General features: G+C 44.5%; 1 protein-coding gene across 2 annotated transcripts in view; it reads left to right on the forward strand.

Annotated features, from left to right (window-relative positions):
* Nucleotides 1-23,286, forward strand: part of CDH23 (cadherin related 23) — a 1,199,511-nt gene that overhangs the window by 346,129 nt on the left and 830,096 nt on the right. For both annotated transcript variants that reach the window (XM_085603466.1, XM_085603467.1), the window contains exons 11-12: nucleotides 7,566-7,694; nucleotides 8,283-8,411. In XM_085603466.1, the coding sequence (XP_085459592.1) occupies nucleotides 7,566-7,694; nucleotides 8,283-8,411 (258 nt within the window). The remainder of the gene's footprint in view (nucleotides 1-7,565; nucleotides 7,695-8,282; nucleotides 8,412-23,286) is intronic.

A 23,286-nucleotide genomic window follows, 5' to 3' on the forward strand; every position in this document is an offset into this window, starting at 1 on the left:
TGCTTTTGTGAACATTGGTTCAACTGTGTTCAAAGAAGGTATGGCTTATGTAGCTTTGTCACGAGTGAAAACATTATCTGGTTTATTCATGATAGACTTTGATGACTCAAAACTTAGTGCTGATACAAATTGTGTAAAGGAGTATAATAGATTAAGAAGAACCTATGCTCCTCATTTAGGTCAGTATCCTGTGTTGGAGAAACGTGTAGTTTCTCGTAAAAGAAGAAATGAGAATATCTGTAATGAAGATGTAGAGAGGAGGAAAAAAAAGAGGAGTGATGTAATTGCAAGCAAAAAGAAAAAGGAAAATGAAGAAGAGGTTGTAGGATGTCATTTTGAAAATAGCTCTGGTGTCAACTGCTACGCTAATGTAGTGCTGAATGTTGCATTTTATCTGGAAAGTGTGCAAGAGCAGATAATAGTAAATCAGAGAAAAAGATTCCTGTGCAAGACGCACAGGAATTTTTGATGTTTTTTCTTCAGGTACTGGAAGAAGAAGGGGTTCCCATTGAAAATTTATTTGGTCTCTCTTATAAATGGGAACATAGTTGTGAAAACTGTTATAATACATGTGGCTCTTATGTTGATTCTGAAAGGTTTATTTATTTAACATTGCCAGAAAGTAAAACAGTCACTTTTGCTAAATTAGTTAAAGATGCTAATCATAACATGGAATGCAGTGAATGTCAATCTGAAATGTTTTCAACGTTACTTTTAAAGGAATACGGACAATATGTAATTTTAATGATGCAACGATGTAAAGCTGATGGTTCAAAATTGGATACTTTAATAAAGAAGTTTACAGGACAGCAATTATCAATTTCAGGAAAAACTTTTGTAACTGTTGCAATAATTTTCCATGAAGGACCTACTGTTACTTCTGGACATTACACAGTTTATCTTAAATGTGAAAAAGGCTGGACACTGTGTAATGATTCCCAATTGATTTTCAAGCAACGTTTGCCTTTTGATTTAGCAAATTCCTATCTAATCTTCCTGAAACCTAAATTTTAGAGAGACTTGGCAAGATGTGTACAAAACAGTTTTACCATTTTATTGGATTACCATTGGAATTTTCAAAAAAAATGATTTTTCAAATTATCATTTGGCCTAATGGAAAGATAACCAATTGTAATGTGGACTTTTTAAATTTTTAATGAAACTTTGGAAAACCAAAAATTTAGACAAAATCGGTAACATCTGCACAATTTAAATTTTGGAATGTTATTGGATTGCCATTGGAAATTTATTCAAAAAAGATTTTTAAAATTACTATTTGGCCATGAGGAAAGGTAACCAATTGTATTGTGGACTTATTTAATTATTAATTAATCTTTCGGAAACCAAAATGTTACAGAGAATCGGTGAGATCTGTACAATTTAAACTTTAGAATTTTATTGGATTACCATTGGAAATTTAAACAGAAAAGAATTTTAAAATTACTATTTGGCCTAAAGGAAATGGAACCAGATGTATTGTTGAGTTATTTGAGATATATTTTTGTGATTATACTTCTGAAACAAAAATGTCAGACGGTATTTTAAAGAAATAAGTTTTGATATTAGTTGATATTTTTTTTAGAATATTATGCATTTCTATAATGTTATGTTTAAGTTAAAAGAGATTCTGGGCTTTTTTTATACAATCTTTGAGATTGTTATTTTTTTTTTGCCCGCTGTTAAATGATGAATGCAATTGCTTTCACAATTTATAGTGAAATGCAATATATTCTGAAAACAGCAAAAAAAAGGCAAACATTTTTTGGGGAAAAACATGTAAATACGTGTACTGTGTAATATATTGATTTATTAAATATTAATACTTTTTTCTTTTTTTTCAGATTGTGAAAGAAAATATTAAAAAAAAACAACCATTTTTTCAAGTAATTTACTAATTTCAATTACATTTGAATTAAAAATTAAATTGTTGGGTGGGTCAGGTAAGTGAGAAATTAGATGGTCCTTTTCTTCCTCTTTATCTCAAAAAGATTTTTAGTATTTAGTTATTAATTCCTCAAGGATCTTGAGATGTGGTAATTGATTTTTAGTGTTTTTTTAAAAACGGTAAAAAAAAAAAAAAGTTTTAAAGAAAAAATAAAAAAAAGTTGAGAGGTAAGGTTGGCTCTTAAAAGAGCCGTTGTGTTCATGCAGGGACAGAGGAAAGGAAGTATGGGAACATTAGCTGGTTGGACATTTGTGCTGATCTATTCTGTTGTTAATGAGGGAAACACTGGTCTCCCTATGAACAATTAGATCATGGCAAAATGAACACCGCATAGTAACCCTACCAAACCGAGGGTTAATTTCCAGAGGTTCAGAAAAAGGTGAATGTGCCCCCACAGATGAAGGGCTCTGCTGAGCTTCCGAAGAAGGACTCGGCTGAGCTGCTGTGGATGTGCTTGGTTGACTTACTGAAGGGTTGCCCCTAGTATGTCTAGCATGTGTCCTGGGATGTACATCCTCAAGGTGTCTCAACATAGTGTGATTCCCGAAGGAATACTTCTTGTTGGGATTACCTCGCGAAAGTACACGCTGGCACAGCTTGCAAGTCACCAAGGCAGCATTGACTTTTTTCTCACCCTCAGGAAAAGTAAAATACTCCCATATGAAAGAGCCCTTCTGTTTCCTCCTTCTCTGCCTGATGGTGGTGCTGCTAGCCTCACTCTCAGCAGAAGAGTGCTGTTCTGCCATCGTATCACAAAGACAAGTCAGCTCCTTCTCCTAAGGGATCACAAGCAGAAATGAGGGGAATGGGTGTGGTGTAGGAGAGTTCTAGAACTGAAAGTAGTTTCAACCAATCAAAAGTTGTGTTTCATGATCACATGACCCACCGTGCGCGTACGTTATGCTTACGTTACGCTTACGGTGCGCTTACGGTGCGCTTACGGTAAAAGTGCGCATGCGCGTAAAAAAGACACGCGCTCGCGCGCATGCGCAAAACAGTCACTCTACAACACTTCCGCGTAACGTGCGCGTGTAGCGTACACGCCTACGCATCCCACGCACAGTACGCGCGGCTACGCAAATTGCGTAAATATACGCAAACAGAGTAGATAAATTACAAACATTGCGTAAACCGTACGCTTACCGTACGCGTAATAAAAAAAAAAAAATAATTCTATGTTATACTAATATATCTTACCTGTTTGGTAAAAACAAAAAGAGAAAACTTGATATATTGCATATTTTTTTTTTAAAAAACATAGTGTTTTAAGAGAATAAAAAGTTTAAAAAAACTTGTTTTTTTAAAAAAAAAACACATTTAAGATAAGAATTTATAATAAAAAAATCATACAAAATTAATAAAAAAAAATATGGGAATCACATATGTTATAGGTAAGAATTAGCATTTAAAAAACTATACAAATTCACTGAAAAAACCATGGGAATCACATATGTTATAGTTAGAAATTAGCATTTAAAAAACCTTGCAAATTCACTGAAAAAACCATAGGTTTCACACATGTTATAGTTAGGGATTAGCATTAAAAAAACCTTGCAAATTCACTGAAAAAACCATAGGTTTCACACATGTTATAGTTAGGAATTAGCATTTAAAAAACCTTGCAAATTCACTGAAAAAACCATAGGTTTCACACATGTTATAGTTAGCTGGACATTTCACTCGTAAAAAACCAATGAAATTTTCCCGGTATAGTTAGTTCAGCTAACTATAACTCGCGCGCCCGCAATGCACTGCTGATCACGTCACATATTACATCACTCATGACATGGTCAGTGACATCACTCATGACATCACTGATGACATCTCAAATGACATCACTGATGACATCATCCTTGTGATAGAGTGGCAGACCACCTCTCACCCTAATATAACCTTTGATACACACATTCAAAAATAGAGACTGAAATTTTCAAAAAAATGGACATACCAATACCAATTACAACAACCTCTTCAATAATTCGAAGAACCACATACACATCCACTCATTCACCAACAGTCCTGTACAGTCACTCATTCGTGTACTCACACATAATATGTACTCATACACCAATACATCCTGTTACACAATGCCACTCATCCACAGAGTTACTGACACACATAGTCACTCATGAAAAAAAAAAAGAAACATACATTTACTTGCATATACAGTTATACACACACCCCCACACTTACTTCTACAGAAACTTACACATACTTAGTCTTTTAAACAAACACTTATAGAAACACATACTTATTCATACAGGAACTCTTTCAATCTCTCACTCTCACATATACTCACTTATATACACCAATAGTCACATATACTAGTTTAAAACATATGTAGTTACTCATAAAGACACTATTGAGACAGCCATTCACTCACTAACACACCCATACACACACTCTTCCACCCATACAGTCATGCACATATGCTGTCTTCAACACATACAAACAGTGAGTCACTCATTCATGCACCTATGCACTACATAATACCCCCCACCGAACCATATAGACACTGATACTCAAAAAACCAACTAATAACCTATATAGACACTCATGTAGCTACTCACCAACCCATGCAGCCACTTATACACAAAGTGAGAGACTGATACAGATATTTACATATTTAAACATTACTCACTAAGCCATGTATTCACTAAGATACACTTAATCAGTCAGTTACACAATCAATTTTTCAAAAACAAATCATCCATTTAGACACTTATATACCCATTTATTCTTCCATCGACCTTGAGATATACATATATAAAACATATTTAATTTTCAGAAAAGCCCACATTCACTGGATGATGTCATCAGTGATGTCATCAGTGATGTCATTTGAGATGTCATCAGTGATGTCATGAGTGATGTCACTGACCATGTCATGAGTGATGTAATATGTGACGTGATCAGCAGTGCATTGCGGGCGCGCGAGTTATAGTTAGCTGAACTAACTATAACGGGAAAATTTCATTGGTTTTTTACGAGTGAAATGTCCAGCTAACTATAACATGTGTGAAACCTATGGTTTTTTCACTGAATATAGATATAGATAAAGATATATATATATATGATTATGTGCCATTCTTTTTATTCTCGTCTTAACAAAATTCAATACATTTTTTATTGAAATCAGACAAAAGAAAGCTGTCATTCTCTTGTTTTAACCATTTATGCCTTCTGCCAATGTCCTTGGTCACATGATTATGAATGGCTCTTCTGCTGGGGTCTGTGTATTCCTCTAAGACAATGACACAAAGGGGACTCGGTGTGGCAAGATGAGCCGGTGGCGAACTGTTCCCTGTCCACCTTGCACTTTAAACAGCTTGCTTGCAGCACACACAAAGGAATATGACTCCAGCCTTTTGTCACCTAACTTCTTGGAGCCATGACAGGGTAAGGGAAGAACATTCCCAAACCTGATGTGGAGGTAGGACAAGGTGTCCCCCTGCACACAAAGGCTGGCAACAGGTGTAAATATTGGACCTCCAGAGTCTCTCTTGAGAACACTCCTGGACCTGTGGACTTTACAGAAGGACTGCTCTGCTGCTTGAGGACTGCCTTGCTGTCTGAGAAGTAAGATTTGACTTGCCTACCTTCATCCCAGGCTAACCTGAGTGACTCCAAGGGTCAGGTGGCTGATCTCCTATTTGCGCTATGAGGACCTAACAAGTTCTAGAGGGCTACCTGCAACTGATCAGCTGACTTCCTGCAACTCGGCCTGCCTGAGCCCTGCTGGCCTCTACTTAAGTGAGATACTGATCCCCAAAATGTGCCCGCCCAAGTCCTGACATCAGTTTGAGCTCTTCCAAAGAAGAAAAGGTAAAATCCTGAAGTTTGGGCTCTCCATGACTGCAAACGGGCCCCTTCGTGCCTAGATGCTGCCGTCCGTGATGACCGCCGCTGCGAAACTCCTGTGAAGACCTGCTGTTCGTGCTACAGCGTCCACCAGCGATGACTGAAAGTGCTAGATCTGCACTTCGTGCAACAGTGATGACAGCCCACACCACCTGCAGGGCCCAGTCTGCTCTTCATGCTACAGTACAACGCTTTTCCTGCTCCTCGCGACTATCTCCACCGTGAACGGATCTCTCTGTGCCGGACATGGAGAAGGTAAGTCTTTCAGCTGAACTAACCTGGTCCCTGCATCTGATCCGTGCTCCATCAGGGTCGGCCTAAACTTGTGACTTTTCTCCGGTCCAACACAATCAGATGACCGTGAGTGACGCTTTGTGTTTTTAGGTGCTATTTTCAGTAACAACTTTGAAGTTAAGTATCTCCGGTTCTACTGGTATCATTTTATGTATTAACCTCTTCAATGCCCGTGACGAGCTGGTCTCGTCATGGGCCGCGGTTGCGCTGTGCCCATGACGAGACCAGCTCGTCATAAACCCCGCCCGCTAATACAACGGCCGGCACAGGGCGGGGAAAGGGGCGGGCACTGAAGGGGTTAAAATGTACTCTATTTTTCGAAATTTGTTTGGAATTTTTCTAGTATCATGTTTTTATTTTATTACTGCTTGTGTGTTGCATAAATATTTTAAATTTGTACTCTAAGTTAAGCCTGCCTGCTATTGTGCCTAGATCCCAGAGGGTTATGCACAGGTTACTTTAGTCACTTTCGTGGTTCCTCTGACAATGACTACGGTTGTTACATGAGTGGGGTTTCACCCTCCTTAACCACTAACCCAATTTCTTGCAAGTGGGGTACATTTCTCTACTTGTCCCTATCCCTTCTAAATTGTGTTTACCAGATAAATTAAATATTCTCTCTAAGATTCAGCCGTCTATTGATAAACCAGGTGGCTTGTCAACTGAGAGGTTGAACAAAGTTACGATTGCTGGTTTCTTTCAGCAAACTCTGTATAATGAGACTACGTTTTATATATGTACCTTATCCTGAAATTTGTAATAAACAAATATTGCAAAAAGAGATTTATAATGCTGGTGATTTATTTCATTGTTTAAATCAATTGATATTTGCATTGTCGTACGCATTGTCGTTTTTCTGTAAAATTGCTGGTGAATACTATTAATTCAAATGTAATGGAACAGATTTTGATTTCGAACATCTTGAAGATGTTACATTTATTGTTTACAATGTATGCCACTGTGCATGTAGTTGTAGACGTACAGAAATTATAATTTGGATGAGAAGGATGGGTGGTAGGAGGACGTTGTGGGTAATCAGTGATACAACGCTGCTTGTTGTCTGTGATTGATCACAGGACACACATGATATTGTTTTGAGCTTTTCACATTATGTGGTCTTATCCACCTTGCATAACATTGTATCCCACTTACCTGTTGGCGAACAGATATCTCAAAAATTATTTCCACCCACAGTGATGTATGGGTTTCTAAACTTTGTTTGTATTCTTTATTTAACTTAGCATTCCTAATCACTGATTTGACTTGTTTTAATTAATTTTCTGCAATTTTTGCTCTATCTCTTGTTGCGATTTCTATTTTCTTCCTCATCGTCTCTAACTCAAATTTCGGCCAGTGTTTCAGTTACATTTATTCGTTTGCATACCTCGTATTGCCTCTATTTCTCCCACCCTCCCCCAGTCTAACATTTTGTGTGTTTCTTGAATTCTGTTTTTCTTTTTTGCAGGTGAGCTTTTCACTGATAGCAGGGAACGTTAATGGAACCTTTGAGATTCTCACAACTAACAACACATATGGAGAGATTATTTTGGTTAAGTCCTTGGATCGGGAGTTGCTGGATCAATATATACTGAGGGTAAGACACGTGCATTTCACACACTGGCATTTATTTGACAATGTGCAAGAACGGCAGTGTCCTCCTGGGTGCATGTTTCCTTTATCAGCTGGACGTGTAGATACTCTTGATAGTGTATTATTGCCCGCAGTACAGGATTATGCAATCAAGTGTAATTTCAAATATTACATCTGTAATATGCCTCTCAGATCCAACAGTTTAAAATGGCAAGCTCCAGTGGTCTTTTTACTTAGTGATAGTCAAATGGACCAAATGCTCAGCATAAAGATGAAAATTTGTATAAGTCTGGTATGCAACATTTTAATTTTATTGCTTGCATAAATTCTGTGAGCAGTAGAATTGTTACCTAAAGTCCCGTACTTTAAAAACCCGGTTATTGTGTGCTTTAGAATTTACGATGTTGCATGAGGTTTACATTTTTATAAAAACGTGAATGTTAAAAAACTGTGGGCCCACGTACTTTCCCCAGATTAAATCAAACTTTTCGGCACTTTATTAAACAGTTTTTATATTACTGTACTGTATAGTCTCAATACAAGAAGTTGGTGATAAAAAAAATACTGATTATAGTTCTTGATGCAATTGTAGGTCCAAGCTTCCGACAGTGGTTCTCCTCCACGCAGAACCCAACACACAGTGACCATCAATGTCCTTGATGTGAATGACAACCCGCCGATCATTGATCGACCGCATGGCTACAACGTCAGCATAAACGAGGTATGGCTTTGCACTCTGCTTGCATGTGCAACACAAGTAAATGCCCCTTCAATATGCAGGTGAAATCAGGACACATTATTAAATAAATAAATCCAGCTGCCCAAAGAATTTCTAGGAACCTGCCACTGACAATGGTGATTCTAGGATTGTCAAATGCTAAGGCTGCCAGGGCTTGACACCATCCCATGCTTCTTCCTTCAACCACCGGTCTCTTTATTTCGCTCTTGTAGGTTCTTGTTCATCCCTGCCACCACTGACACAAATTTAAGCACTAGTAAATATTCAAAATTGTTCTTGGGTCCTTGACAGGAAGAGGGGGAAAGGGCTGAAGTGTATACATACAACATTTTGGGAGATGGTGGAAAGATGCTCTTTGGGTTTTGTAGTGATGGTTCTTTTGTTTATTGTCTTTCACACTTGGCAAGTATAAAACATGTCAGTAACTCATTTGATTGCTTCTCTAGAAGGCCTCACCCAACAGTAACAGTAACTGTTAGATTTCTTCCTCAATTCACCTTCACAGTGAGATGATTTTGAATGTAGCATATAACTAAAGGGGAGACTGGAGTGTAACCTGAGTACACCCTTCTAAAGGATCATACATAACCAATATAGGCTCTCTAGGTGAAATAGTTTATGTTGTAACTAACCTTCCTTTATGCATGTGCTTTCAATAATGCGTCTTGTAACAAGTCATCACCCACCCTTTGGGTGGCATGCTTCATCACATGACCCATCCTTGCACTGTTATGAAGTTGTGCCAGTTTCGGCTACTACCCTTCTTCAAGGGGAGCACTTCCTGACCTTATGAGTTTATGTTTGAAAAGAGTCTGTGCAAAACCAGAGGGGGTGTGGAATGACTAAAATTACCTATTGGTAGACAATCTGCATTGGTGTCCCCAGTGTGTAGGAATAAAGCACTATTGCAAGGGGTTTCCTCATGACCAAAAGCCCTCTCTGTATTTGTTGTCACCAAATGATACCAATAGTATGTTATGTTTGTTACTTCGCACACTTCTCCATCGAAAAGAGTAAAATTCAGTGTCAGCAATACTAGAACCTGAACAAGGGTCTAGCAGCCGTACAGCACCGAGTTTCTACTGAGCTGTTATGTATTTCATATAATTGGTCTTCATAGGGCCAAGCATGCAACCCTTTCAAGCATGTTGTGAACTATTTGTCGACAATTAAAATGGGAAACTCCCTAGCAGTCAAGATGCGTAGGTAGCAAAGCTAGGTCATGAGTACCACAATGCAGTAAAAAAAATCATTTTAATTTGACCCCCCACAAGTGCCACAGACTCAGGTTTCCCCCACCACCCCTCCACCGCTCCATTCCTTATTTGTGTTTGTTTTTCAGGACATGGGAACCAAGTCCCCGAGTCCTAAAGTGGTGGCTGGTTCTCCTAATTTTGCACCAAGCCAAACAGATCGCATGTACGCACGGTACTTTGATGTAGGACTGCGGTAGTACAGTGTCACTAGATATCTATACTTTTTAAACCTTAATTTCTCAAAAACTACTGAAGAGATTTACACCAAATCACAAAAGCACACTTTCTGTATGAATATCTAGCTATCTGCCAAATTGACTAATTCTGTTCAGCTATTTTGGCTGTTGAGTTGTCCAAAGTACCTAAGGGAAATTGCATGAGGAAAACTCGTTTTGGGACCTCCTCTTTTTCTCAGCCCCATCTGACACATCATCCCAAAACTTTCCAGGAAGGAGCTGGGGTGAATGTCCTGTTTTTTATGGAATTTTTTTTACATTTTCATGCATATTTTATATAAAATTGCTTGAATTGAAATGACATTACTTATTGCATTGGATAAAAGTGAGACATTAGTAGAAACAGACAAGATAAAGATGAGAAAAAAGCAGAAAGAAGCAGAATGCAGGTCAGAAAAATGCAGAATAAAGGTCAGACATGATCAGAAAGAGACAGAATAAAGGTAAGCAACAAGCAGAAAGAGGCATGATAAAGGTGAGAAACAATTAGAAAGAGGCCAAATAAAGGTCAGAAACTAGCAGAATGGGGCAAAATAGAGATCAGAAACGAGCAGACAGGGGCAAAATAAAGGTCAGAAACGAGGAAAAAAGAGGCAAAATTGAGATTGGAAACAAGCAGAAAGAGGCAAAATAAAGACCAAAAATGAGCGGAAAGAGGCTAAATAAAGGCCAACAACAAGCAGAAAGTGGCAAAATAGGGATCAGAAATGAGCAGAAGGAGGCAAAATAAAGGTCTGAAGCGAGCAGAAAGAGGCAAAATAAAAGTGAAAACGGGCAAAAGAGGCAAAATAATGGTGGGAAATGAGCACAAAGAGGCAGAATAAAGGTCAGCAACGAGCAGAAAGATGGAAAATAAAGGTCAGAAACAAGCAGAATGAGGCAAATAGAGATCAGAAACGAGCAGAAAGGGGCAAAATAAAGGTCAGAAACGAGGAAGAAAGAGGCAAAATAGAGATAAAAATGACCAGAAAGAGGCAAAATAAAGGTCAGAAGGGAGCAGAAAGAGGCAAAATAAAGGGGGGAAATGGGCAAAAGAGGCCAAATAAAGGTGAGAAACAAGCAGAAAGAGGCCGAATAAAGATCAGTAACAAGCAGAAAGAGGCATGATGAAGGTGAGAAATGAGCAAAAAGAGTCATGATGAAGGTGAGAAATGAACAGACAGAGGCAGTATAGAGGTCAGAATCAAGCAGCAAGAGGCTCAATAAAGCTCAGAAACGAGCAGAAAAAGGCAAAATAGAGGTCAGAAACAAGTTGAAAAAGGCCCACAGTGGCCCTCAACAGCAAAGGGACTTCATCCCCCAACCAGTTGTGCACCAGGAGACACTTTGCAGAGTGGTTGAGAAACGGGGTGGGGTCCCCGACGAGGTCTCAGTAATACCACTGTGGGGGACTTACAGGTGGCAACAATAGGGGTTCTTCTTCCCCAAGGATCCCCAGCTGCCAAGGGGACTTCATCCATCAACCAGTAGTGCATCAGGAGTCGCGTTTAAAGAGTGGTCGAAAAAGTGGCGAGCCTCCGATGAGGTCTCAGCAGTCCCGCTGTGGGAGACTTAATGGTGGCAACAATATGAATTATTGGCCCCCAAAGACTCTCAGCAGCCAAGGGAACTTCACCACCCTACCAGTAGTGCACCAGGAGGTGTGTTTGCAGAGTGGTTGAGAAAGGGGGCGGGCCTCTGACAAGGTCTTAGCAATCCCACAGTTGGGGACTTACTGGTGGCAACAATAGGGGTTTTTGGCCCCAAGGGCCATCAGCAGCCAAGGACACACACTCACTCACACACCCATTGAGACCCTCATGCACACACTCACTCTCAAAGGTTACAGGTTACACTTAGTGTTAGATTTGAGGGTCTCTAGTTGGCAGAGGTAGGTACCTTTGACCAAGTAGGGGCCCTTGCATCTAGTCAGGGTAAGGGTGTACACTCCTAAAATAACCCCTGCTCAATCCCTTGGTAGCTTGGCATGAGCAGACAGGCTTATCTCAGAGGCAGTGTGTAAAGCATTTGTGAACACATACAGTAATAAAATGACAACACTTCAGATGGACACCACACAAGTTTTATATCAAAAATAAGTATTCTTTATATAGACTTATCACAAGACCACAGAAATCCACAATACTGTACTTAAAATGGTAGAATTAGCTTAGTTCTCTTTAGATGTTAAAATGCGACACTTTGAGTTAAATGTACCTTTAGATGCGTAACGCTATACAACGAAAGTGTTGCAGGGAAGGTGATGCGTTGGTTCCTTACACGCAGGAACGGTGATGCGTCGGTTTCTTACTGCGCTTCCGTGGCGATGCGGCCCGCAACGTCGTGATGTGATGAAGATCCGGTGCAATGAAACAAAAATGGTGTCTTCTTCTTGATACGACACGATGCGTGCACCCCCGACGGCTGTGCGGTGACTCAACGATTCTTCTGAGCCTCGACAGGCCCTGCGACATGCTTCTCCGGTGATGCGAGATGCTTCGGCGAGGCGATGCGACAACTGCAGCGGCGACACCCTTGTTCAGTGATGTGACAACAGCGGCTGTGGCAGCGACTCTCTTCTCTGGTGATGCGAGACGCTTCTGCAATGCGATGAGACCGCTACAGTGGCGACACCCTTCTTCAGTGATGCGATGACAGCGGCTGCGGCGGCGATATGCTTCTTCTTCGTGAGTCGCGCTTCCAGCTCCTTGTGACACGCAGTCCCTCAGAAAGCCCAAAACAACTGCAGGCACTTCCAAATAACTCTTGGGGAGCTGGTGGTTGAAGTCTGTTGTCCCTGAGACTTCAGCAGGAGGCAAGCTCTTTCTCAAGCCCTTGGAGATCCTTCACAAGTTGAATAAAGTACACACAAAGTTCCTTTCTCCTCTCTTTGGCAGTCAGGCAACCACTGCAGGCCAATCCCTCAAGCTTAGGGATAGTCTCTCCATCAGTCTCTCTAGTTCCTCTCCTCAGCAAAGGTTTCTTTTTGTTTCCCAAAAGTGATCTAAAGTTCTTGGGTTTGGGTCCCAATATTTATACTCAGTTTCTCTTTGTTCTCTGAAGGCAGAGAAGCCTTTGCCTAGTCCAAACCAGTTCTGGTCAGTCCTGGAGCATTCTGTTTACATGACTCCTTCTTTCCTTTCACAGTGCAGGGCAGAGACATCAGACGCACCACAGGAGGTGGAGCCAGCATTCTGGAGGGAATGAACATCCCTAGTCAGGTCCCAGGTGCAACTCCACCCACCCATCTACATTCAGATCTTCCTATTCAGCCCTGTGCTGACTCACCCTGCCTCCTGGAATCCCCCAGCCCCTGTCACTCAAACTCCAGACAAGGAATACACAACCTAGCAGAGGCAGGCTTGGATGGTTAGACAAGAAAATATCTACTTTCTAAAAGTGGTATTTTGAAACACTGAATGTTATAACCAACTTCACTAAAAGATGCATTTTATCATTCTGAATTCAGGCATACTAAACTCAAATTTCTACCTCGTTCCCTGAGTCAGTTAGGATTATAAAATGTAATAATCAAACTGCCCATTCTGGCCTTTGGGGAACAGATAGCCTTGCAATGGTGAAAAACGAAAATGGCTGTAGTTCACTATTAGGACATGCCACACACACCAGGGCATGTCCTACCTTATACTTGCACTGCACCCTGCCCTTGGACCTGCCATAGGGGTTTCTGATATGAAGAAAACAGAAGGTTTAGGGACTGGCCATTGGGTGCACGTGCCCAGTCAGCATGGCAGTACCAGACTGCACACAGGCTCTGCAATGGCAAGCCTTAGACACACTTTACAGGCTGCTTCTGTGGGTGGCACAGCCAGTGCTGCAAGCCCACTAGCAGCATTTGGATTACCAGCCCTGGGCACTCCTGGTGCACGGTACTAGGGTCTGACAAGTAAACCACATCAGCCAATCATGGAATCACTAATCCATACATCAATTTACAATAGGGAACACTTGCAGTGTGGCACTGGATAGCAGTGGCACAGTGCCCAAAGCATCTAACACCAGCAAAAACACATGAGGCAACAGCAAAAAATGGAAGGGAAACCCACGCCCAGGTGCCAGGTCTTACACATGTCCCCTCCTGATGAAATGTGGGGAGAACTACCCTACCTCCTGGGAGTTCACATCACTAAGGCGGAAACATCTGGACAGACCATCAGCATTAGCGTGTTCTGTACCAAGGCGGTGTTCCATCGTGAAATCCATCCCCTGTAGGGAAATGGACCAACTCAACAGCTTTGGATTCTCACCCCTCATCTGCATCAACATTCTGAGGTGCCTGTGGTCTGTCTGAACCCGGAAGCGAGTCCCAAACAGGTATGGTCCCAGCTTCTTCGGTGCCCAGACCACAGCAAATGCCTCACGCTCAATCGCACTCCACCTCTATTCCCGTGGAAGTAACCTCCTACTGATGAAGGCTACGGGTTGATCTAGGCCCTCCTCATTCATCTGTGACAAAACAGCCCCCACACCATGCTCTGAAGCGTCTGTCTGAACGATAAACTCTCTGGAGAAGTTGGGTGCCAGGAGCACGGGCGCCGTGCACATAGCAGTTTTCAGAGCCTCAAAATCTTTCTGACAGGTGTCAGTCCAAATCACTTTCTTGAGCTGCTTCCTGGAAGTCAGCTCTGTCAAGGGTGCAACAATGCTGCCATACCCTTTGGCAAACCTCCTGTAATACCCAGTGAGTCCTAAAAAGGCTCACACCTGCCCGATCTGGCACTTTCTTGCCTTGATCGTGAGGCCTGCCCTCCGCAGTGCCATCAACACTTCCCAGAGGTGGCACAGATGTTCTTCCCAACTGGCGCTGAACACTGCAATGTCATCCAGTCCAGCCAACACCTGGTTGACCAACCTCTGAAAGGTGGCAGGGGCATTCTTCATCCCAAAGGGCATAACCTGGAACTGGTAGTGCCCATCTGGTGTAGAGAATGCTGACCTCTCTCTAGCCCTATCAGTCAAGGTGATCTGCCAGTACCCAGACGTTAGATCAAACGTGCTGAGGTACCGGGCAGCCCCTAATCGATCTATGAGCTCATCAGCTCTGGGGATGGAATGCGCGTCAGTCCTCGTGACTGAATTGAGCCCTCAGTAGTCCACACAGAACCGGAGTTCTGGCGTGGCACCCTGTGCGGCAGCCTTTGGAGCCAAGACCACTGAGCTGGTCCAGGGACTGTTAGAGGACTCAATCACCCCTAACGCAAGCCTTTTGGAGACCTTCTCCTTAATGCAAGCTCTCACCCTGTCAGTCACCCTGTACGTTTTGTGCTTCACAGGAGGACTATCTCCAGTGTCCACATCATGGACGCACCAATCAGTGACACTGGGAACCAGGGAGACCAGATCAGAAAACTGTCCCAGCAACTGGCAACAGTCATTCTGTTGCTCAGGGGTCAGGGTGGAAGAGAGGTTTACACCATCGACAGACCCATCTTGCTCTGTCGCCGACAGCAGGTCAGGAAGAGGCTCAGTCTCCTCCTCTATTCCAGCTTCTGTCACTAAGAGTACACCCACTTTGGACCTCTCCAAGTGGGGAGTCAGGCAGTTGACATGCAGGACCCGCAAGGGGTTCCTGGGAGACCGCAAATCCACCAAGTAGGTAACAGGACTTTTGCGCTCCACCACCTCAAATGGTCCGGTCCACTTATCCTGGAGCACACAAGGCTCCACTGGGGCCATGACCCACACTTTCTGACCAGGCTGAAGCTCTACCAGAGTGGCATTCTGGTCATACCACCGCTTCATCTCCTCCTGGCTGGATTCCAGATTCACATCAGCGAGTTGCCTGAAATGCCTAGTCTGGTTCCTGAAGGCCAGCATGGAGCTATATACATCCTGGGGAGATTTCTTGGGAGATTGCTCCCAGCCTTCCTTGACCAGACTCAGAGCTCCTCTCACTGGGTGACCAGAGAGAAGCTCAAAGGGACTGAACCCTAGAGATTTCTGTTGTACCTCACGGTATGCAAACAGCAGGCATGGTAAGAGAACGTCCCACTTACGCCTCATAGGTTCCTCAAGACCCATAATCATGCCTTTCAGGGTTCAGTTGAATCTTTCAACCAACCCATTTCCTTGGGGGTGGTAAGAAGTGGTAAACTTGTAGGTTACCCCACACTCCTGCCACAGGGACTTCATATACTTGTAAATGAAGTTTGCAACACGGTCGGACACTACCTCTCGAGGGAATCCCACTCGGGAGAAAATTCCCATCAGTGCCCGTCCCACCACCGGGGCCATCACTGTCCTCAGAGGTATGGCTTCTGGGTACCAGGTGGCATGGTCCACCAAGACCAGGATGAACCTGTTGCCCATGGCTGTCTTGGGGTCCAGTGACCCCACAATGTCAATACCCACCTGTTTAAAGGGGGTGCTGACCACAGGGAATGGCTAGAGAGGAGCGTTTTGCTTCCTCCCACTCTTTCCACTTGCCTGGCAAGTCTGACATGTCCTGCAATGAGTGTCTGAACTCTTGCGCATTTGGGGCCAATGAAAGTGGGTGAAAAGCCTGTCAAAGGTCTTGTCCTACCCCAAATGCCCTTCCAATGGCACGTCATGAGCCAGCCCCAGTAGGAAGGCACTGAAGCGCTGTGGTACCACCAGCACATGGGCTGACCCAGGCTCAGCAACCTTAGGCTCACTATACAGGAGACCATTCTCCTAGTAGATCCAAAGTGATCCAGACTGATCACCTGCTGCCTGGCTTGCAGCCTGCTGCCGCAAACCCACAAGAGAAGTGCATTACTTATGCTCCTTGCAAAACTCTTCCCTGGAGGGTCCTCCTTCTTGCTGCCAATGGGTCAGCTCAGGCAGGTCCCCCAGTTCAGCTACCTGTTCCCCGGTAGGCTCCAGGGCATCCCTCTCAGGATCTACCTCCTCCTGGGCTGTGGGAACTTCGGGCTGGTTTCCCGCGCCCCCTGCCTCTTCTCTTTAAGGCAGGCACTTGGGCCTCCCTCTCAGGCTCCAGGTCCTCTTGAGAACCCTTACTGGCTGCCATGGACCGTGTGGTGACACACGCCCAGTGAGGCAGATCCAACATCTCCAAATGAGCACTTTGCCCAAGGTGAGCTCTCCAAATCGTTCCCTAACAAACAGTCAACAGGCAAGGCTGGCCTCACAGCTACTTGAAGAGTACCAGAGAACCCCCACTCAAAGGGAACCTGAGCCACCTTGCAGTGACTTTCTGTGGTGTCAGCGGCAACAACTGGGTAAAATGCATTGGGGACAACCTGCTCTTGAGATACCAGGTGACACTTGACAGCTGTCACACTGGCTCCTGTGTCTCTAAGAGCCTCCACTCTATGGCCATTGATGGTCACCCACTGCCTATACTTGTTAGTGTTATCATGCAGTTGGGTCCTGGGGACCACCTCACAGTCTCCTAAAGAGACAAGGGTAATCTCTGCGGGCCCCCACCCACCTTGGACACCCATCTCCTCCCCCAGGGCTACACTCGCCATCTGCCGGGGTGGAGCACCACTGGGTGCTGTCTTTCCAAACTGTGGGCACCGGGGATCATTAGATGTGTGGCCCACATCACCACACTTGGAGCACCTCAGGGGTCCCCTATGAACAGGGTCACCTGTCGGGGCCCCGTGCTTTTTCTCAGGGGGAGGCTGGGAACCTTTCCCTTGGTTCCCTTGGGAATTACTTTGGGGCCCTTTCTGGAACTCCCTCTGTTTACCCTTGTCCCCCCACTCCTCTGCTGGGGACCCTGCCCACTCTTGGCTGAGTCTCCCACGTGACCATTGTGGACCCGGGTGCTCACCCAGCGTTCCATCTCCTCAGCAAGCTTCCTAGGGTTAGTCAGCCTGCTATCAATCAGGTGCTGGCGTAGCTCTGGAAAACAATTACTTGACAAGTGCTCCCATGCAATTAAATCAAAGAGCCCGTCAAAATCATTCACTTTGCTACCCTTCACCCAACCATCCAGCGCTCTGCAAAAGAAAGTTACATATTCTACCCATGTGCTTGACTCCACCTTCTTGCAGTTTCTAAGCCTCTGTCTATACAATTCAGGAGTCAACCCATACCTGGACATCAATGCATCTTTCATGTGGCTATAAGAATGATGGACTTCAGAAGGCAAGTCTAACAGTGTGTCCCGCCCCTCACTAAGGAACCGCCTCCACAATCCCGCTCCCCAATCCTTCTCAGGGACCCGGTGGGAGGACATGGCTACCTCATAGGCCTTGAACCACTGCCCAATATCATCATTCTTATAAAAACTCTTTCACCACATCTTTAGGAATATACACTCTAACTTCCACAGGCATTGACGGTGTGCTGCCACCAGAGGGTGTAATCTCTAAGCTCCTGGCTTTCAATTCCAACTCCCTCAAACTTTTCTCATGATCCAACTGCATTCTCTTTTCCTCTAGGGCCAATTTCCTATTCTCTAACTCCAGTTGCCCACTCAATTTGAGTTTGGCCAGCTCCATTTCATGCATCCTACATCTCTCCCTGTCCTCCAACTCTTCTGGGGACAGGCCTTTGGCAGAAACACTGTTACCTACTGGGGAAATTGCTCTCCTCCCCCCTGGACCCAATTGCCCATCCAGCTGCCCCATCTGCATCCTCAACCTCTTCCTCATTCTCATGGGTACTCCTTGCTGCGACCCAGGCCCTCAGCGCCTTTTGAAACTCATCCTTCTTGGAGAGACCGGTCACTGCAACTTTAAATTTCTTGCAGAAGTGCTTCAGCTGCCTCACATTGTAGCATTCCAGTTTCTCCTCTTCCCAATCAAAATCAACAGATGCTATGGATGCTGCTTTCTCCACGGTGGTTAAACTTGGCAGTTCTTTGCAAAAATAGAAAATCCCAGAAAAAACAATCTACCAAACAAAATGTGGTTGTGTTTGGTCTGCACTCACTAGTAGTGTTCACCAATCACTGTATATGAGTCACAAATGCAAGTCCGGAATCCTCACCGCTGACTACCAATGTTAGATTTGGGGGTCTCTAGTTGGCAGAGGTAGGTACCTTTGACCAAGTAGGGGCCCTTGCATCTAGTCAGGGTAAGGGGGTACACTCCTAAAATAACCCCTGCTCACCCCCTTGGTAGCTTGGCACGAGCAGACAGGCTTATCTCAGAGGCATTGTGTAAAGCATTTGTGAACACATACAGTAATCTGTCAAGAATTCCTGTCATACGAGGGGAGGAAAACGGTAACCAGCGAAAACGGACTACATCTCCCAGGATGCTTAGCGGTTGAGAGGTTATGTAAACAGGAGAGCTGTTACATAACTCAAGGGAAACACGCCCTTATGTAAACAGGAGAGCTGTTACATAACTCAAGGGAAACACGCCCTTATGTAAACAGGAGAGCTGTTACATAACTCAAGGGAAACACGCCCTTATGTAAACAGGAGAGCTGTTACATAACTCAAGGGAAACACGCCCTTATGTAAACAGGAGAGCTGTTACATAACTCAAGGAAAACACGCCCTATAAAGGGAGGAACCGGGAGGTACAAGGCTGTCGGATATTGTGTTTACACCGACGTACCTGCTTCGTGAAGAGCAGTGTTCCGGAGTGGTGCTCCAGTAAGGCAAGAACAGAGGTAGGTCGAGTTGTTACTCCCTGGGCCGTGTCTTGCCCCATCGTCACCTGGGAAGGACCCGGAAGCTCTACCGGTCAACCATTGAGCTTCGCTTTTTGACTCGGCTGAGTCCAAGCGCAGTGGCGCTTTTGCTGGTTGGAGTCGTAACTCCCAGCCCGACCAGAGACACAGGGACTGCCAGCTGTAACGCACACCAGGAGGTGTTTGCCGCGTTACAGACTCGGAAGTCCACAGGATCGATCGAGCGGCTGCTCTCGGTTCAGTCTTCTTGCTTTTGAGTGGGGTATCGGTGACGCATCACCAGGAGGTGACTCCGCGTCCCGGTGCAGTCTGAGGAAGAGGTTGAGCGGCTGCTCCCTTCAGGTAGAGACCCCGGCTGGGTGTTTCCCTGACTCCTCGATTCTCCCCAACACTCTTCGTGCCCCTCACAGCCTACCGATTGGCATTGTCGGCCATTTCATTTCTGCCCTCTGTTGGCATACGCCGGGATCGGCGTATATGCAGAGGACGGTTAGGACCATCCGTGCTGTGGGCTGGTAACGTACTTAGCCTGGAGGATTCCAGTGACTATAACTTTGGTTTGTTCTTTGTATTTTATTTGCCTTCATTAAAAGAACTAACCCTTCACAAGTGGTTGCGTCCTCATTGTCGTGTCTGTTAAACGATCCTGAGACGTTCAGGGCGTTACATAATCAAATGACAACACTTCAGATGGACACCACACAGGTTTTATATCAAAAATAAGTATTCTTTATATAGACTTATCACAAGACCGCAAACGACAAAAATCCACAATACTGTACTTAAAATGGTAGAATTAGCTTAGTTCTCATTAGATGTTAAAATGCAACACTTTGAGTTCAATGTACCTTTAGATGCATAACGCTATACAGCGAAAGTGTTGCAGGGAAGGTGATGCGTTGGTTCCTTACACGCAGGAACGGTGATGCGCCAGTTTCTTACTGCGCTTCCGTGGCGATGCGGCCCGCAACGCCGTGATGTGATGAAGATCCGGTGCAATGAAACAAAGATGCGACACGATGCGTGCACGCCCGCCGGCCGTGCGGCGACTAAGCGATTCTTCTAAGCCGCGACAGGCCCTGCGACACACTTCTCCGGTGATGCGAGACGCTTCGGCGAGGCGATGCGACAACTGCAGCGGCGACACCCTTGTTCAGTGATGCGACAACAGCAGCTGTGGCAGTGACTCTCTTCTCTGGTGATGCGAGACGCTTCTGCGAGGCGATGCGACAACTGCAGTGGCGACACCCTTGTTCAGTGATGTGACCACAGCGGCTGCGGCGGCGACACTCTTCTCCGGTGATGTGAGGCGCTTCTGTGATGCGATGCGACAGCTACAGCGGCAACACCCTTCTTCAGTGATGCGACGACAGCTGCTGTGGCGGCGACACACTTCTTCTTCGTGAGTCGCACTTCCAGCTCCTTGCGACACGCGGTCCCTCAGAAAGCCCAACACAACTGCAGGCACTTCCAAAGAACTCTTGGAGAGTTGGTGGTTGAAGTCTGTTGTCCCTGAGACTCCAACAGGAGGCAAGCTCTTTCTCAAGCCCTGGGAGATCCTTCACAAGTTGAATAAAGTACACACAAAGTTCCTTTCTGCTCTCTTTGGCAGTCAGGCAACCACTGCAGGCCAATCCCTCAAGCTTAAGAATAGTCTCTCCTCAGTCTCTCTGGTTCCTCTCCTCAGCAAAGGTTTCTTCTTTTTTCCCAAAAATGATCTAAAGTTCCTGGGTTTGGGTCCCAATATTTATACTCAATATTTATACTCAGTTTCTCTTTGTTCTCTGAAGACAGAGAGGCCTTTGCCTAGTCCAAACCAGTTCTGGTCAGTCCTGGAGCACTCTGTTTACATGACTCCTTCTTTCCATTCACAGTGCAGAGCAGAGACATCAGAAGCACCACAGGAGGTGGAGCCAGCATTGTGGAGGGAAGGCCAGAGCCCTATTCAGGTCCCAGGTGCAACTCCTCCCACCCATCTACATGCAGATCTTCCTATTCACCCCTGTGCTGACTCACCATGTCTCCTGGAATCCCCCAGCCCCTGTCACTCAAACTCCAGACAAGGAATACACAACCTAGCAGAGGCAGCCTTGGATGGTTAGACAAGATAATACCTACTTTCTAAAAGTGGTATTTTCAAACACAGATTGTTAAAACCAACTTCACTAAAAGATGCATTTTATCATTCTGAGTTCAGGCATACTAAACTCGAATTTCTACCTAGTTCCCTGAGTCAGTTAGGATTATAAAATGTAATAATCAAACTGCCTATTCTGGCCTATGGGGAACTGGTAGCCTTGCAATAGTGAAAAATGAAAATGGCTGTAATTCACAATTAGGACGTGCCACACACACCAGGGCATGTCGTACCTTATACTTACAATGCACCCTGTCCTTGGGCCTGCCATAGGTGTGTCTGATATGAAGAAAACGGAAGGTTTAGGGACTGGCAAGTGGGTGCACTTGCCCAGTCAGCATGGCAGTACCAGACTGCACACAGGCTCTGCAATGGCAAGCCTTAGACACACTTTACAGGCTGCTTCTGTGGGTGGCACAACCAGTGCTGCAAGTCCACTAGCAGCATTTGGATTACCAGCCCTGGGCACTCCTGGTGCACGGTACTAGGCTCTGACAAGTAAACCAAATCAGCCAATCATGGAATCACTAATCCATACATCAATTTACAATAGGGAGCACTTGCACTGTGGCACTGCATAGCAGTGGCACAGTGCCCTAAGCATCTAACACCAGCAAAAACATGAGAAATTCACTTAAAAAAACAAAGGTTACAGAGACGTTATAGTTAGGAAATAGAATTTTAAAAAACCTTGGAAATTCACTGAAAAAACAGAGGTCACAGGAACATTATAGTTATGCTCATATTTCACTTGTACAAAACCATAGAAATTCAGCAGTTATAGTTACCTGAGCTAACTATAACTTACGCCTCCACAATGCACCGCTTCTAACCTCACCTATTACATCACTCATGACATGGACAGTGATAACACTAATGACACCTCAAATTACATCATTGATTATATCATCCACCGGTGACTCACACCCCTATACAACCTCTTATACACCCACTCCCACACAACCACTCACAAACCCATTCACATACCCATTCAAGTACTCACACACCCACTCACTGATTCATAGAGCCACTCATATATCCAGTCACTCATACAACCACTCACACAACCACTTACTCACCCATACAGCCACTCGTGGTGCACCCACTTACTCAGCAATACAGCCACTCACACATCCAGTCAGTGAGCCATATAGCTACTCACACACCTGCTCACTCACTCATGCATAGTCAATCATACAGCCACTTGCTCACCTATAAAGTTACTCACACATCCACTGATTTTCTCATACAGCTACTAACATATGTACTTGCTCACCCATACAGTCTCTGACAGAAGCACATGCTCACCCATAGAGCCACTCACATTCACTCACTTACCTATACAGTCACTTACATGCCCACACACTCACCCATACACCACTTATGCACCCACTCACTCACCTCATCACTCGCCTATACAGCCTCTCACATACCCACTCACTCACCCATGCACCACTTACACACCCACTCACTCACCCACACAGTGACACACAGTCACTTACTCACCTCTACAGTCACTCATACAGCCTCTCACAGCCACTCAGTCACCAATACAACCATTCACTCACCCATAGAGTCACTCAGGAACCTACTCACACATGAATACATAGTCACACAGCCACTCACATAACATGTGTTACAAATAGTTT

Source organism: Triturus cristatus, chromosome 1_2, assembly GCF_964204655.1.
Source record: "Triturus cristatus chromosome 1_2, aTriCri1.1, whole genome shotgun sequence".
Lineage (NCBI taxonomy): Eukaryota > Metazoa > Chordata > Amphibia > Caudata > Salamandridae > Triturus > Triturus cristatus.